Source organism: Littorina saxatilis, unplaced genomic scaffold (genome assembly GCF_037325665.1).
Source record: "Littorina saxatilis isolate snail1 unplaced genomic scaffold, US_GU_Lsax_2.0 scaffold_1985, whole genome shotgun sequence".
Taxonomy (NCBI): Eukaryota; Metazoa; Mollusca; class Gastropoda; order Littorinimorpha; family Littorinidae; genus Littorina; species Littorina saxatilis.
This window is the reverse complement of record NW_027128565.1, coordinates 1-17,500: the sequence shown is the minus strand read 5'-3', so window position 1 is coordinate 17,500 and position 17,500 is coordinate 1. Positions and strand designations below refer to the sequence as shown.

At 41.3% G+C, this 17,500-nt stretch overlaps 1 protein-coding gene across 1 annotated transcript; it reads right to left on the bottom strand.

The window, feature by feature from the left end:
- Positions 1–11,667: 11,667 nt before the first annotated feature.
- On the bottom strand, positions 11,668–12,854 carry LOC138956915 (uncharacterized). The gene is made up of 2 exons (XM_070328123.1): positions 12,632–12,854; positions 11,668–12,167 (listed from the first exon to the last, which is right to left on the bottom strand). The coding sequence occupies exons 1-2, from the start codon at positions 12,828–12,830 to the stop codon at positions 11,881–11,883; spliced, it is 486 nt and encodes a 161-aa protein (XP_070184224.1). The 5' UTR covers positions 12,831–12,854; the 3' UTR covers positions 11,668–11,880.
- Positions 12,855–17,500: the final 4,646 nt, after the last annotated feature.

Genomic DNA, 17,500 nt, shown 5'->3' with positions numbered 1-17,500 from the left:
ATACAAAGAAGAAGAAGAAGAAGAAGAAAAAGAAGAAGATAATGCAGCGTCGCTCAAAAGAAATAACGGTTTGGGGCGTGACGATAAAAAGAACAGGACCGAAGTGCTATGTAAATTATGAGCAGTTCTTACAAACCAACAAATGTGACACCGTTGAGGTTCCGGAGCAAACGATCCACATTTCTTTGAAATTTGTATTTAAAGGCTTTTTTTGCCGTTTCCTTTTCAAGGCGCAGCTCTAAAGATGGCTGCGAACAAATCCACGGCAATTCAAAGAAAGAAGTAGGCCTACCTCAATAAGATTATCAACGCGACTTGCGTTTTGACTTGAATGCTTCATAATCTCCATACCTTCAAAGCAGAAGACTCGCAGACATCTTTGTTTTCATTTTCATTTTCATTTTCATTTTCATTACTTTATTGTCCCATGGCTGGGAAATTCGGGTCGCTTCCTCCCAGTGGAAAGCTAGCAGCAACGGAGTCGCGCTACCCAGGTGTCTGCGTGTTTAGGTGTATTCAGCCACCTGCACTTATGACACTTATGGCAGAATGACCAAGGTCTTTTACGTGCCATTGTGATGACACGGGGGTGGGACATGGCTTCCGTCTCTGGGTCTGCACATAAAGTTGACCCGTGTCCGTCACGGCCCGAATTCGAACCTGCGACCTTCCGATCACAAGTCCAGTGCTCTACCAACTGAGCTACCGGGCCCTCTTTCAAGGGAGGATAATGTCTGACAGGCCGTGCTGTTGAGTGGTCTGCCGTTACACTGCTATCTCATTACATTTAGTCAAGTTTTGACTAAATGTTTTAACATAGAGGGGGAATCGAGATGAGGGTCGTGGTGTATGTGTGTGTGTGTGTGTGTGTGTGTGTGTGTGTATGTGTGTGTGTGTGTGTGTGTGTGTGTGTGTGTGTCTGTGTGTGTGTGTGTAGAGCGATTCAGACTAAACTACTGGACCGATCTTTATGAAATTTTACATGAGCGTTCCTGGGATATTTGTTTTATTTTTTTCGATAAATGTCTTTGATGACGTCATATCCGGCTTTTTGTAAAAGTTGAGGCGGCACTGTCACACCCTCATTTTTCAATCAAATTGATTGAAATTTTGGCCAAGCAATCTTCGACAAAGGCCGGACTTTGGTATTGCATTTCAGCTTGGTGGCTTAAAAATAGTTAATCGGAAACTTGTCATTACAAATTTGTTTTTTGTAAACGATCCAAAAACACTTTCATCTTATTCTTTGTCATTTTCTGATTCCAAAAACATATACATATGTTATATTTGGATTACAAACAAGCTCTGAAAATTACAAATATGAAAATTATGATTAACATTAATTGGCCGAAATCGATTTAGAAACAATTTCATCTTATTCCTTGTCGGTCCCTGATTCCAAAACTACATATAGATATGATATGTTTGGATTAAAAACAAACTCAGTACGCTAAAAAGAATAGAGATACAGAAAAGCGTGTTATCCTACTCAGCGCGACCATTACCGCACTATTCTGCATGGCTTGTCGATTGCACTGCCTTTGCCACGAGCGGTGGACTGACGAAACTACGAGTATGCGGTCTTGGTGAACAAATGCAGTGCGTTCAGTTTCATTCTGTGAGTTCGACAGCTTGACTAAATGTTGTTATTTCGCCTTACGCGACTTGTTTTGTTACTGTCTAAGAATCGTATAGGTCACTGGAGAAACCTCTCACATTTTATTCACGCTCTCCGACTCGCTCACGCAGTCATACACTTATCTTCATGTTAACGCAGTTGCGCGAACTTTAACTCACGCGTTAACATTTGATTTCATGTTTCTACTCCCTTTTACAGTCTTATGTTTATTCACTCATACATCACTCATCCACTCAACAAAACAACAACAACAACAACAACAACAACAACAACACTATCTTTTTCACGCAGACACACGCACTCATACATCACTCATCCACTCAACAACAACAACAACAACAACAACAACAACAACAACAACAACACTATCTTTTTTTACGCAGACACACGCACTCATACATCACTCATCCACTCAACAACAACAACAACAACAACAACAACAACAACAACAACAACAACAACAATAACACTATCTTATTTCACGCAGACACACGCACTCATACATCACTCATCCACTCAACAACAACAACAACAACAACAACAACAACAACAACAACAACAACACTATCTTTTTTCACGCAGACACACGCACTCATACATCACTCATCCACTCAACAACAACAACAACAACAACACTATCTTTTTTCACGCAGACACACGCACTCATACATCACTCATCCACTCAACAACAACAACAACAACAACAACACTATCTTTTTTTCACGCAGACACACGCACTCATACATCACTCATCCACTCAACAACAACAACAACAACAACAACAACAACAACAACAACAACAACAACAACTTTTTTTTCACGCAGACACACGCACTCATACATCACTCATCTACTCAACAACAACAACAACAACACTCTCTTTTTTCACGCAGACACACGCACTCATACATCACTCATCCACTCAACAACAACAACAACAACACTCTTTTTTTCACGCAGACACACGCACTCACTCACGTCGTCACTGACGCGGACACTCTTGTTTTTATTTCACTCACGCACTCACTGATGCTTTAAGATGTTTTGTGCTTATTGATTAACAGCACACACGCTCGATTGAATCTTCAACCTGAACAAAGAACAAGGATGTTAGTTAATGGAACTTTTAATCAATGATAAAACAATCATTTACTAGTGCCTCGATATGTCGATTTTTAAAGTGGACGGGCAACATACAAAACAGACATTATAAGATATCGTCTTGTGTTTCATATTTATTGACCAAGGCCGAAGGCCGCGGTCAATGAATATGAAACAAAAGTCGATATGCCCCCCGAGGACCGACAAAAAAGCTGGTCTGTCAACAAACCACCAAACATTGTTTTTGTCATCATTTTGGTAGTGAGAAAATAAGTGCACAATCAACCCAGGGAGCCATGCTTTGAAACACGGGTTCCGTGCTGATAACCACACGAGTCCCGGTTTGATAACCACTGGCAATCAAAGCTGGCGTGTGAAAGCAACTTTCTGTGTTTTTGAGTTCATTAAATGTTGGGATGAATATGTCAGGTTTGAGGATGCACAGTTCTGTAGGTTCATCTCGGTATTCCACCCCCTCGGCTTTCTGTTGTAAATATTAAGCTGAGTGATCGAATGTGGAAGCTACGTTTGGTCAAAGGTCACAGAAGATGTGCGTCGTGCAGCGAAGGAAAGAATCGCGATCTTGTTTCTGACTCAGTACCTCTTTGTTTTTCATTAGACCTGTCATTCTGCTTGCTCGGCTATGTTAGATGTTTGCATATCTTGTTGCTATTTTCTTTGCTTTTATTATTGTTTCTTATTTGTGCTTCGTTTATCGATACAACGTCTTGTGCACGGGTCAAAATGTGTGTGTCAGGGGTCGTTTTACTTGAACTTGACGTTCGTGTTTCTCCGAACGTCTGTGTATCGAAACACAGATGCACGCACTCCATGACTCTGTAAGAAGACAAAAAATATCGCTAGATGACCTTTCATGAAGTAGTTTTGTTTTTTGTTTACTTTTGCCAGTTTGCCAGTTCGTTTTTGGAACTTTGCAAAGCAGTGTCGTGTCGTCTGTTTAGGTCTGGGGAAACGCCAATGAAAAGAGCCGAAGAATCCCCGAGCGTTTCTATTGGGTTTGCTTTTGATTATCCATGTATAACCTGCTTCCTGCAACTATGGTAACCGGGGATTTATTGCCTGGGGAACATGAGATTTATTTCCCAGGTGCTTGTGAATGAAAACTCGTGAAAATGATGACAAAAAATAATGATGACAAGATGAGTACTGTTCTTCTATTATTTGGTTTGCCCCTTCACAAATTGCGGGTCGCAAAATATAGTGCCAATCTATACAACGACGAAAACAGCATTCAATCCAATGCCAAAACGTCACTTTTCCTATAAAAGATTTTGAATTTATTTTTGTTCAAACAATCGTGCAAAACAAAAAACCCACAACGTAAGGTAGAAATGTTAAAGAACACATTCTACAAGTCTTAGTCAACAGTACTGTGTCATGCATTCGTGTGTGCCCGTGTGTGTGTTTGTGTGTGTGTGTGTGTGTGTGTGTGTGTGTGTGTGTGTGTGTGTGTCTGTCTGTCTGTCTGCGTGTATGTATGTCAGTGAAACTGTAGTTGTATGTGAGTTGTTCTTCAGTACTGGTGACAGAAAGGGGGAAAAGTGGTCAAAATTCAAATCTCTAGTTTTGTTTTTGAAATATAGCTTTTCATCAAGCAGAAATGTGACCCTCCACCACGGAATGAGTCGCATGTCACCTTTGCATGATTTTCATATTTTTACATTTTCCTAAAGAGTTTTTTATGCTTTATCCCGTGGTGAAGACCGTTTTAGAAAAGAGCGAAAACTGTTTGAGTTATAAGCCTGTGACTAAGGTCACCCTCACACTGTTACCAGACACTCCCCGGACTTATAGTAAGCCTATAGCGCAGAAACGCGCGAGGTGACATGCGACTCATTTCGTGGTGGAGGGTCACAAATACTGTAGTATCTGATGTACATAAGAAAAAATCACTGGTTCACATGGTTCTTACATAATCTAACTTTTAAAGGTGGTTCTTGTGTGTCTGTGTGTATGTTTGTATGATGACGATAGGACCCGAAACGGCTGCACGGACTGAGACAGGAATTGCAGAGAATGTTCTTTGCTACTCGAGTCGTGTCATTGGGTACTTTTGGAATAGCAAATTTGAAAGGATTCTTTAAACAAGTCGCGTAAGGCGAAAATACAATATTTAGTCAAGTAGCTGTCGAACTCACAGAATGAAACTGAACGCAATGCAACGCAGCAAGACCGTAGCATCGTCAGTCCACCGCGCACGGCAAAGGCAGTGAAATTGACAAGAAGAGCGGGGTAGTACTTGCGCTGAGAAGGATAGCACGCTTTTCTGTACCTCTCTTCGTTTTAACTTTCTGAGCGTGTTTTTAATCCAAACATATCATATGTATATGTTTTTGGAATCAGGAACCGACAAGGAATAAGATGAAAGTGTTTATAAATTGATTTCAAAAAAAAATTTTTGATAATAATTTTTATATATTTAATTTTCAGAGCGTGTTTTTAATCCGAATATAACATATTTATATGTTTTTGGAATCAGCAAATGATGGAGAATAAGATAAACGTAAATTTGGATCGTTTTATAAATTTTTTTTTTTTTTACAATTTTCAGATTTTTAATGACCAAAGTCATTAATTAATTTTTAAGCCACCAAGCTGAAATGCAATACCGAAGTCCGGGCTTCGTCGAAAATTACTTGACCAAAATTTCAACCAATTTGGTTGAAAAATGAGGGCGTGACAGTGCCGCCTCAACTTTCACGAAAAGCCGGATATGACGTCATCAAAGACATTTATCAAAAAACTGAAAAAAATGTTCGGGGACTTCATACCCAGGAACTCTCATGTCAAATTTAATAAAGATCGGTCCAGTTGTTTAGTCTGAATCGCTCTACACACACACACACACGCACACACAGACACACACACACACACACACACACACACACACACACGCACATACACCACGACCCTCGTTTCGATTCCCCCCTCTACGTTAAAACATTTAGTCAAAACTTGACTAAATGTAAAAAACGGCGGATAACATTATATACCCTGTGAGCTATCGAGGATCCTCCCCGTCTGGGCTGTCGAAACATGGTCTTGTTAAAAGACGTTTTCAAATGGTTAACGGGGAGATACACTCGAAGCACATTTAGCGAAGTTATGTTGCCAAATCATCAAAGATCAACATTTCACTACACGGATCGATGCACACAGTACCGAAGATTACTTACTTAGCAGACTAGCAGACGACAAGATCTAAATATTTAGATCAGTGAGAGCAATCCGTTGAAGAACTCCGCTTATTCGTCTTCTTTCCCCTGCCAGAAGTTTCCTTGCAGATCTGCAGTCGCGTAGTGAAATGAACTAGTGTCATCGGAAGATTCTTCTCAGTCAATGGTCGTAGCACAGTAAGTTCTATGCTGACAAAAGTCACTTTAGGAAAACACGACCATTGACTTCATTTATAATAATAATAAGAAGAAGAAGAACATTTATATAGCGCTAAATCAAAAACTTTCGTTAAAAAGGCTTGCTCTAAGCGCTTGACATCTAAACTAAAACGTCATTCACACTCTTTACAATGATGTACAAGAACTTCATGTCACACTCTTTCATTCAGTATAACACCATTTACACAGTTATTATTCTGTACAAAACAATAAGTTAGTCTAACATTTAAAATGTTCATAAAATGAAAACAAGAGAAAACCAGACTGATTAAAACAACTGCTTAGTGCTAACAAAACATGAATCTTAATAATAACGTAATACATGTTTAACTATTAAGACCATAAAAAAACCTGTATGCTAAAATAACTTCAAACTTTTAAGAACTTCTTATAAGATACACAGCACATCTAGATAAACACCAGAATGATAAAACAAAAGGCAACTCGTTAAAACTATTAAATGCATCAATGTCTAAAACACGAAAGACTCAAATATAAAATACACAATTCTCTAAAATTGTTTATTAAACTGAAACCAACCTGCTCAACCTGCTCAAAGTAAACCATACCCACCCCCTCCCTACCCACCCCCAACCCTCCTCCTACACTAAATATTAATTATTTCTACTCTTAACTTCCCAACTACACGTTATCCATAAACTATGCACAGGAACATGTGTGTCAGCATTATGTGGCACCGACATGACTTGTGCATATCTAGCCTACAGCTAAGGGTTAAAATTAAAGGACTACTGCAATAAAAATTATATTTATAATAATTTAAAACAAAAGACAAAAATAACAAGCTGAATAGAGATGGAACCGTTACAGAACAGGATGGCAAAATGTTGCGACTTTAGGAGTTGTGTTTCAGGAAGAGGTGAGTTTTGAGTGCTCGCTTGAATGACTGTACTGACTGAGAGTGGCGAATGTGAGAGGGGAGAGAGTTCCATTGAGTAGATGCGCAAAATGCAAAAGTGCGTTGTCCATATGCTTTTGATTTTGTGTGTGGGATGACTAGGGTGCGGCTATCAGAAGAGGAGCCCAAAGGTAACAATATCGACAAGAATGTACGCATTTGACATTAAATGAAACATTCATAGACAGTTTCCAACTCACCAGATCTGCCAAAGAGCCTTCATTCGTGAAAAACGATGATTTTAATCCGACAGGTATCGGAAACAATCTCTTGGTAACCTGCGTTTCTCCTTCCGAAGCGAAGTGACGGCGCCACATTTGTTTGTTTATGGCTGTTTATCGCGAAACAACACAGTTGAAATTTGTGTGTAAAATAGCATAAATGTATGGCGTGTAATCTCCGAATCAGTTCGTTATCTGCGTTTCGATGGTAATTCAGTTTGCGTGGATTTACTTTGAATCGAAGGCGAAGGTAACCTGCGTTGCATGTGGGACGGCGTGAGCAAATTTGATTGCAATATTTTATACAGGAAGTAAATTTTAATGATTCTGGCTCTGTCTTGTAGATCTATCTGTTATGCAGTGTTTTGGTAGTGTATCTGCTTTTCTACTATGAAGCTCATTTGGAGTGAAACGCTGATCAATCGAAGTGGGGTACCCTAAGTGGGACATCAGCCGTATGCAGATTACGCCTCAGAACACTCTCGCATTTCACAAAGACAACATTAATTCGCAACATTTCAAGAACTGCATCAGTTTTATTAGATACTATTTCAACAAAAACAGCACAAACACGACTATTATAAACAACACAGAACGGGAGGTAAGTCTTCAAAGACGCACCAAGTGTGCGTTCCCGTTTTTGGACGCCATTTTTGCTAGCATTTTCACAGTAAATCTTAATATTTCCATATCTGTTGAATGATTTTGGTATTTTCTTTGATTGTGCCGATTCCCCTATCTCTCTGGCATGTACTGGATGCTTTGTGACCAGTTTCTGCCCTAGACTGTATTGAAAAATGCGTCCGTGTGAGCTGACCCCCACTTGTGACCAGTAGCAAAGAACAACTCATGTGCATATGATAGTTGTTGTCGTTATCGTTGGTGGTCGTACTGCCGCCGCCATCGTCGTCGTCGTCGTCAATGTTGGTGTTAATGATCTTGATAAAAACGAAAATAAACATGCTGCACACTTAACCGAAACAGTGATAACATACAGCATTCAAACTATCACCGTACTGTGCATCATGTGACTCTTTCAACCAACGAAGGCTGATCCCAGGTGACCTACTAATCGACTCAATGGGCGGTTCTGATGAGTTATGCCCCCTCTTTCTTTCGGCTGGTAACTGGCGCCACCTCGCAGCAAGATCACACGAGAAAGGAAAAATAAACGTGCATTGGTCCCATATAGCATATCGGGTTGGTAACAGTTCGTGTGTAAGTCGTGCATCTTATACGGTAAACAGACAATGGACGGTTCTGATGAGTTATGCCCCTTCTTTCTTTCTCCTGGTAACTGGCGCCACCTCGCGGCAAGATCACACGAGAAAGGAAAAAAAAACGTGCATTGGTCCCATATAGCATATCGGGTTGGTAACAGTTCGTGTGTAAGTCGTGCATCTTATACGGTAAACAGACAATGGACGGTTCTGGTGAAGTTATGCCCCTTCTTTCTTTCGGTTGGTAACTGGCGCCACCTCGCGGCAAGATCACAGGAGTTGTTTCGCGCTATTACCCCAGAAGCGCTCATTTCCTGGTTTTGTTAGAGTGCAACGCACAGTACAGTCATCCTTAGTCATTATTGGTCGAAAATCTGTTGTATCATGCGCGCGTGTTTTCGCACAATTTGTGCAAAAAAGTATGCTTCCATACGGAAAAGGATGTCATAGGCTGTAATTGCAACCTTTTATTTTATAAGTGCTCTATTTGAAGCTGTCAAGTGTGATCGACAAGAAGTAGAAAAAGAAGTTGTCAAAAAACACAAGTTTGTTTCAGTAGACCCTTTTTTGGGCAATAACACTGTCGTCCAGCGAAAGGGGGATAATTCACAAATCGAGCATGGTTTTCAGATAACCTTTACATTGATATAATATAATATGCCGTGACTTTTGTGTGATATGAACTAAAATAACTTGTTTAAAATCAGAGGCAAAATTCTTAATAATAGTTAGACAACCTGTATTCTTTACTGTCAGAATGTCGTGTTTAAACGATTTTATCTGAGTATTTAGCTATGTCCTTCAATGAAAACAAGGAACCAGCCATATCTAACAATTGTCAAGAAATTAATACTGCACGTAAAAGCGCTAATATAAGAGGATTGCCTTTGAACCAGGGCTCCCCACGGACCCCCTCCCAGAGGGTCCCGGGACCCCCACTTTCAATTTTTAGAGGGTCCCGGGACCCCCACTTTCAATTTTTAGAGGGTCCATAACCCCCGCTGCAGAATTTGAGAGGGTTCCAAGGCTCCAAAAACCAAAAAGTCCCGGTGTTCTAATAAAACATTAATGTGGTCTCGCATAGTGTGCTGAGTACAATAGCTTACGATTGCAGCCTGAAAAAGTAATTACGGTACGCACGATAAAAGACATTCAGGGCGTCCTGCTCTTTTAAAGTTTAGTGCGTCCCGGGACCCACTCCATATATTTCCAGTCCGTGTTTTCGGCTTCTAGTGCGTATAGGACGCAGGGACGCGCACTTTGGGGAGCCCTGCTTTGAACAGTAACAATAAAGCTTTGGTGCTACGCGAGTTTTCTGCAATCAAAGTTAATTAAAACTTTACGCCTGGGGAGTTTACGTTTGATTGATCAGTCAACGCACACACGTTTGTTGTTCACCCCACATTGTTCTTTCAAAGTAACAGTCGTTTTTTTATTTAGTCAAGTTTTGACTAAATATTTTAACATCGAGGGGGAATCGAAACGAGGGTCGTGGTGTATGTGCGTATGTGTGTGCGTGCGTGTGTGTGTGTGTGTGTGTGTGTAGAGCGATTCAGACTAAACTACTGGACCGATCTTTATGAAATTTGACATGAGAGTTCCTGGGTATGAAATCCCCGAACGTTTTTTTCATTTTTTTGATAAATGTCTTTGATGACGTCATATCCGGCTTTTCGTGAAAGTTGAGGCGGCACTGTCACGCCCTCATTTTTCAACCAAATTGGTTGAAATTTTGGTCAAGTACTCTTCAACGAAGCCCGGGGTTCGGTATTGCATTTCAGCTTGGTGGCTTAAAAATTAATTAATGACTTTGGTCATTAAAAATCGGAAAATTGTAAAAAAAAATAAAAATTTATAAAACGATCCAAATTTACGTTTATCTTATTCTCCATCATTTGCTGATTCCAAAAACATATAAATATGTTATATTCGGATTAAAAACAAGCTCTGAAAATTAAATATATAAAAATTATTATCAATTTTTTTTTTCGAAATCAATTTAAAAACACTTTCATCTTATTCCTTGTCCGTTCCTGATTCCAAAAATATATAGATATGATATGTTTGGATTAAAAACACGCTCAGAAAGTTAAAACAAAGAGAGGTACAGAAAAGCGTGCTATCCTTCTCAGCGCAACGAATACCCCGCTCTTCTTGTCAATTCCACGTGCACTGCCTTTGCCACGGGCGGTGGAGTGACGATGCTACGAGTATACGGTCTTGCTGCGTTGCGTTGCGTTCAGTTTCATTCTGTGAGTTCGACAGCTACTTGACTAAATATTGTATTTTCGCCTTACGCGACTTGTTTATATTTAGTCAAGTTTTGACTAAATATTTTAACGTAGAGGGGGGAATCGAGACGAGGGTCGTGGTGTATGTGCGTGTGTGTGTCTGTCTGTGTGTGTGTGTAGAGCGATTCAGACTAAACTACTGGACCGATCTTTATGAAATTTGACATGAGAGTTCCTGGGTATGAAATCCCAGAACATTTTTTTCATTTTTTGGATAAATGTCTTTGATGACGTCATATCCGGCTTTTCGTGAAAGTTGAGGCGGCACTGTCACGCCCTCATTTTTCAACCAAATTGGTTCAAATTTTGGTCAAGTAATCTTCGACGAAGCCCGGGGTTCGGTATTGCATTTCAGCTTGGTGGCATAAAAATTAATTAATGACTTTGGTCATTAAAAATCGGAAAATTGTAAAAAAAAAATAAAAATTTATAAAACGCTCCAAATTTACGTTTATCTTATTCTCCATCATTTGCTGATTCCAAAAACATATAGATATGTTATATTCGGATTAAAAACAAGCTCTGAAAATTAAATATATAAAAATTATTATCAAAATTAAATTGTCCAAATCAATTTAAAAACACTTTCATCTTATTCCTTGTCGGTTCCTGATTGCAAAAACATATAGATATGATATGTTTGGATTAAAAACACGCTCAGAAAGTTAAAACAAAGAGAGGTACAGAAAAGCGTGCTATCCTTCTTAGCGCAACTACTACCCCGCTCTTCTTGTCAATTTCACTGCCTTTGCCATGAGCGGTGGCCTGACGATGCTACGAGTAAAATGGCATTGCGTTCAGTTTCATTCTGTGAGTTCGACAGCTACTTGACTAAATATTGTATTTTCGCCTTACGCGACTTGTTTTTAATTCTATCTTATTATTTTTTGCGCAGCTTATAAAGGGTCCTTTCTGTTCTGTGAAAATAAAGTGTACTTATGTTTCAAGGGAGTTAGCAGCTAGTGTAATTGCCCAAAACTTCATCTTCCGAACCACTACATACTATTATCATCAACGAAATCAGACAAAAACACGGAACGGTTATTCAAAACAACAAAAACCATCAAATGATCTTAATCATCGTAGAAATCAGAATGACGCTGCAGATCTATGACAAAAACATTAGTCTGCTGGACAATGCCCCCTACCGGCCACGAAGGAGGGTCAGCGAAAATGCTGTATCCATTGCAGCCAGTCCCGTACCAGCCCGGCGCGCCCTTCGTCCCAGCGCATCCATTGGGGTCGTGGTCCGTTGTGCAGAACACTATGGGATTGTTAGCATCCAGCCCGTTGTCTGCCGCGTTACCGTTGATGATATTGAAATCTCTGTAGGACAGCTGGAAGTCGCTCGATTCGGGACCTAACAATGATAATAATAATGTTCAGCAATGCTTTTTATCATCGTCGTGGTCGTTGACACAATAAACGTCGTCGTCCTTGTTGTCAGAATCATCTTCGTCGTCCTCTTCCTTGTCCTCCTCCTCCGACTCATCATCATCATCATCATCATCATCATCATCATCATCATCATCATCATCATCATCATCATCATCATCATCATCATCATCATCATCATCATCATCATCATCATCATCATCATCATCATCATCATCATCATCATCATCATCATCATCATCATCATCATCATCATCATCATCATCATCATCATTGTCGACGTCATCATTATCCTCAGTATATATAGCACCTTGTCCAGGACTAGGCTGGTTAAAGCACTGTAAAGACATCAACAAGGCTATTTACAGTAAATGTGTGAAGCTATGCACCATAGGACAAATATATCACAACGTAACCAAAATACCATACCCAGAGTAAAGTTGTTGTAGTTGGGCATGCCAAGCTTGGACCAGCCGTCGTACGCGAAGAAGATGTGGGTGCTGTACTCCGCCTGGCTGACGATCTGACGCAGCTTGATCAGCCCGATGAAGAAGTTCTCAGGTTTGCTGGCGGCGTTGAGGACGCTGAGGTCGTCTCCCAGACCGTGCTTGGCGTCGTTCCAACTCATGGAGCTCCAGGGGACAGCGGTTGAGGAGGCCATCCTCGAGAACACATAGGTGACGGCGCCGTCACATTTCACCTGACACACAGTGCACGCCGTGTGTTTAAAGTACACTCCTTCAGGTGCAAGCGATACTCTATCTGGACCCACCACAGGTCTGTTCGGGTTGTTACATTGCATAAGAGGATTCTCAGTTTAACCTTTGCCGGATGCCGCTTTTGACTACACACGCCCGACGATGCGGGTTTGTCTGAACCCATACATTTGAAAGAGGGTTTTTACCGTTTATTTCTCTAACGACGATGCGGGTTTGTCTGAACCCATACATTTGAAAGAGGGTTTTTACCGTTTATTTCTCTAACGACGGGGTGGGTTCAGGGAAACCCACAGCGCTACTTCAGTGGGTGCATCGAGTTTCTCCCTTCACCGACTTCTTGCAGGGGAGGGAGAGGGGAGGGAGAGGGGGAGGGAGAGACTGAGAGAGACTGAGAGAGACTGAGAGAGACTAAGAAAGAGAGAGAGAGAGAGACTAAGAAAGAGAGAGAGAGACTAAGAAAGAGAGAGAGAGACTAGGAAAGAGAGAGAGAGAGACTAAGAAAGAGAGAGAGAGACTAAGAAAGAGAGAGAGAGAAATAGAGAGAGACTAAGAAAGAGAGAGAGAGAGACTAAGAAAGAGAGAGAGATTAAGCAAGAGAGAGAGAGACTAACTCGGAAAGAGAGAGAGAGAGAGACTAAGAAAGAGAGAGAGAGACTAAGAAAGAGAGAGAGAGACTAAGAAAGAGAGAGAGAGAGACTAAGAAAGAGAGAGAGAGAGACTAAGAAAGAGAGAGAGAGAGATCGACAAAGAAAGAGAGGGAAAGAGAGACTAAGAAAGAGAGAGAGAGAGAGAGAGAGACTAAGAAAGAGAGAGAGAGACCAAGAAAGAGCTAGAGAGAGAGACTAAGAAAGAGAGAGAGAGAGATCGACAAAGAAAGAGAGAGAGAGAGAGACTAAGAAAGAGAGAGAGAGAGAGACTAAGAAAGAGAGAGAGAGACTAAGAAAGAGAGAGAGAGAGAGAGACTAAGAAAGATAGAGAGAGACTAAGAAAGAGAGAGAGAGACTAAGAAAGATAGAGAGAGAGACTAAGAAAGAGAGAGAGAGACTAAGAAAGAGAGAGAGAGACTAAGAAAGAGAGAGAGAGAGACTAAGAAAGAGAGAGAGAGAGACTAAGAAAGAGAGAGAGAGAGACTAAGAAAGAGAGAGAGAGAGAGACTAAGAAAGAGAGAGAGAGAGACTAAGAAAGAGAGAGAGAGAGACTAAGAAATAGAGAGAGAGAGACTAAGAAAGAGAGATAGAGAGAGACTAAGAAAGAGAGAGAGAGAGAGAGACTAAGAAAGAGAGAGAGAGAGACTAAGAAAGAGAGAGAGAGAGAGACTAAGAAAGAGAGAGAGAGACTAAGAAAGAGAGAGAGAGAGACTAAGAAAGAGAGAGAGACTAAGAAAGAGAGAGAGAGAGAGACTAAGAAAGAGAGAGAGAGAGAGACTAAGAAAGAAAGAGAGAGAGAGACTAAGAAAGAGAGAGAGAGAGAGACTAAGAAAGAGAGAGAGAGAGAGACTAAGAAAGAGAGAGAGAGACTAAGAAAGAGAGAGAGAGACTAAGAAAGAGAGAGAGAGAGACTAAGAAAGAGAGAGAGAGAGACTAAGAAAGAGAGAGAGAGAGACTAAGAAAGAGAGAGAGAGACTAAGAAAGAGAGAGAGAGACTAAGAAAGAGAGAGAGAGAGACTAAGAAAGAGAGAGAGAGAGACTAAGAAAGAGAGAGAGAGAGACTAAGAAAGAGAGAGAGAGACTAAGAAAGAGAGAGAGAGAGAGACTAAGAAAGAGAGAGAGACTAAGAAAGAGAGAGAGAGAGAGACTAAGAAAGAGAGAGAGACTAAGAAAGAGAGACAGAGAGAGAGACTAAGAGAGAGAGACAGAGAGAGAGACAGACAGAGAGAGAGACAGAGAGAGAGACAGAGAGAGAGAGAGACAGAGACAGAGACAGACAGTCAGATAGACAGACAGTCATATAGACGGATAGACGGATAGACAGATAGACAGACAGACAGACAGAGCAACTGACAACAGACATACAGACAATGTTTTGTCATGTACACACTAAAAATTGGCCGACAGAGAGCAAATTAGGTGTGTAAAAGATACTTAAAATTTCAAAACGATACCTTTAATGGTTCCAGAGTTACAATGATTTTAGTGTGTCTCTGGGTACAGGTGAACCCAGGAAGCACGGCAAAGGTTAACCTCAGGTGTCTGCCTCTATGTACAGAATTAAAATCCACATTTATGCTCCAAATTGCACCACATTTTTGGTTGAGGTAGTTTGAGACATGGGGCCGGATTACATTTACCCCAGTTGCCATGGCAACACTGGCAAAGAGTGCCTTTGGCAACACCGAAGGCATTATTTTGCTCCAAATCGATCCAAATTTGATGTGTAGACAGTTTGAGGCATGGGGTGTGTTATGACTGGATGTCATGGTTGCCATGGCAACAATTCATTTGCAATGTTGGAAATGGCAACAATGACGAACACCGCGGAAGGTGCTTTTTTGGAAGGGAGGCGGTGCAGCAGACCGCATAAGAGAGAGAGAGAGAGAGAGAGAGAGAGAGAGAGAGAGAGAGAGAGAGAGAGAGAGAGAGAGAGAGAGAGAGAGAGAGAGAGAGAGAGGGGGGGGGGGGGAGAGTCAAATGAAATAACAACAACAAAACTAAAAACAAACATCAGCAGCAACGGTTTCAACAAATAGCAAGGTTTCCTACCTTAATTCTGACAAGTCGAGGAGCAACCATTGCATATGCAGAGAGCGGTGCACGTTAGTCCAGTCTTGAAGCATTTGCAACGTTTGCTGCTGCAGCCCGTCTTGCAACCACATTTCAAGAGTTCCTGGCAGGTTTCTGAAGCCTGTGGAAGGGTTGTCCACAATGGATGCCAGTTTCCTTTCACAAACTGCCACCCCCAGTCAGATGGATCAGGAAGGGGTGGGGTTGGATTGGATGCTTGGCTCCAGATATGTGCTCCTTGGTAGACTGCACGTTTGCAATGTTGTATTAAAGCCTCCTTGGATGGTGGGATGTGGTCAATCTGACGCCCAGTCTTGGTGAAGAGATGCTTTCTGGCATTGTTCACATCCACACAATTGCTTGTTTTGTCATACAGGAGCACAACAAATCGTTCAAGAGCCACCATGTCGACTGCAGTGAGGCTGAATGGGTATGTGCAGAGACGGCAGAAAGTTTCTGTTATATCTTTGAAGTTGTGCCATTCTTCTTCCCAACATTGTTGAACGAGGAAACGGTGTCGCAGCCGGTCATGCTGTGAAAGAAAGGCAGACAACGTGCTTTGTCTATCCCAACTGCCTTTGCGATGTCATGAGCAGCGATGTACCGGAAATGTTTGCCAACTCCCATGGCAATCCACACTTCCAGTCCAGGATGTTCTGTCACAGCTGCTACAGCAAGGACGACCACATCTGTGTCCACAGTACGAAGCAACACACGATTGCTAACCTGTGCTGCATGGGCAAGGTGGACCATCATCCGCGTGTCCGCTTCTTCATGACTGCATGGCGATATGCCAGTCAAATCCATCGGTTGGTTGGAGAGAGCGATGGGACCTTGAGTGGTGATGATACTTTTTTCTGTCTCCACTGTCATGACGCATTGAGCAAGATAGTTGAACAGCTCTGTTTTGTTGGAATCAACACGAAGGAAACTGCTCCAGTTTTGCGGGATCGCTGTGACAGGAGTAACTCTTTTCCTTTTTCCAAATCCCCTACTTTCTCTTGTGCTGCTTTTCAAGCTATCTGGTTTGTAGATATCCCATACAACATCAAGACGAGAAACAGCTTGAAGTGAACGTGCGATAAATGGAAGGAAGACATCCTCTGAATATGATCCAAAGGTTCTTGCTGTTCCAGGTGTGAGCATGTTTACTACCACTGCTCCATCCAGGATCATGACTGGAATGTCAGGTACCATATCAGTAGTCTGCAAAAGTGGCTCGAGGCACTCCAGAAGGCTTGCTTTTGTTGTTGATCTCATTTTTCCATTACAGGCCAGTGATGGAGGAAAGGGGTGATTCTCGTACTTGAAGAAATCATCAAGCCCACCGCTGCGAGTCTGGCAAGCAATGTAGAGCCGGGAGAAGAGATAACAGTCACTTTTCAGTCTTGAAATCTGCTGCGATTGTCCTGACTTTCTCTTCCGTTTTGTTCCAGAAATCATCATCATATTGTTGCGTTTGATGGGATCTGACAGCTTCTTCGTTTGATTAGAAAATCTATCATTGACAAATGCTTCATACTGTTCTTCGCCGATATTACGAAGCTTTTTCATTGCATCAGCTAATTTCTTTGTGGCCTAACATGTTGGTCTAAAAATGAAATCGCTAAATGGAAGAAGGAGAATTAAAAGTGCTATTGTTAGTGCTTGATGAGTGTGTGTGTGTGTGTGTTACTGTAATGGACCATGAGCTAAGTTTGAGTTCTAACGGAGATATGGTACACAATAATGATCATTATTAGTGTGTCCCTCATTTCTCTGCGAGGTGTGACTGAAGATTGAAACTGAGAGTGAAGAGAGAGAGAGACATAGAGAGAGAGAGAGAGACAGAGAGAGACAGAGACAGAGAGAGAGAGAGA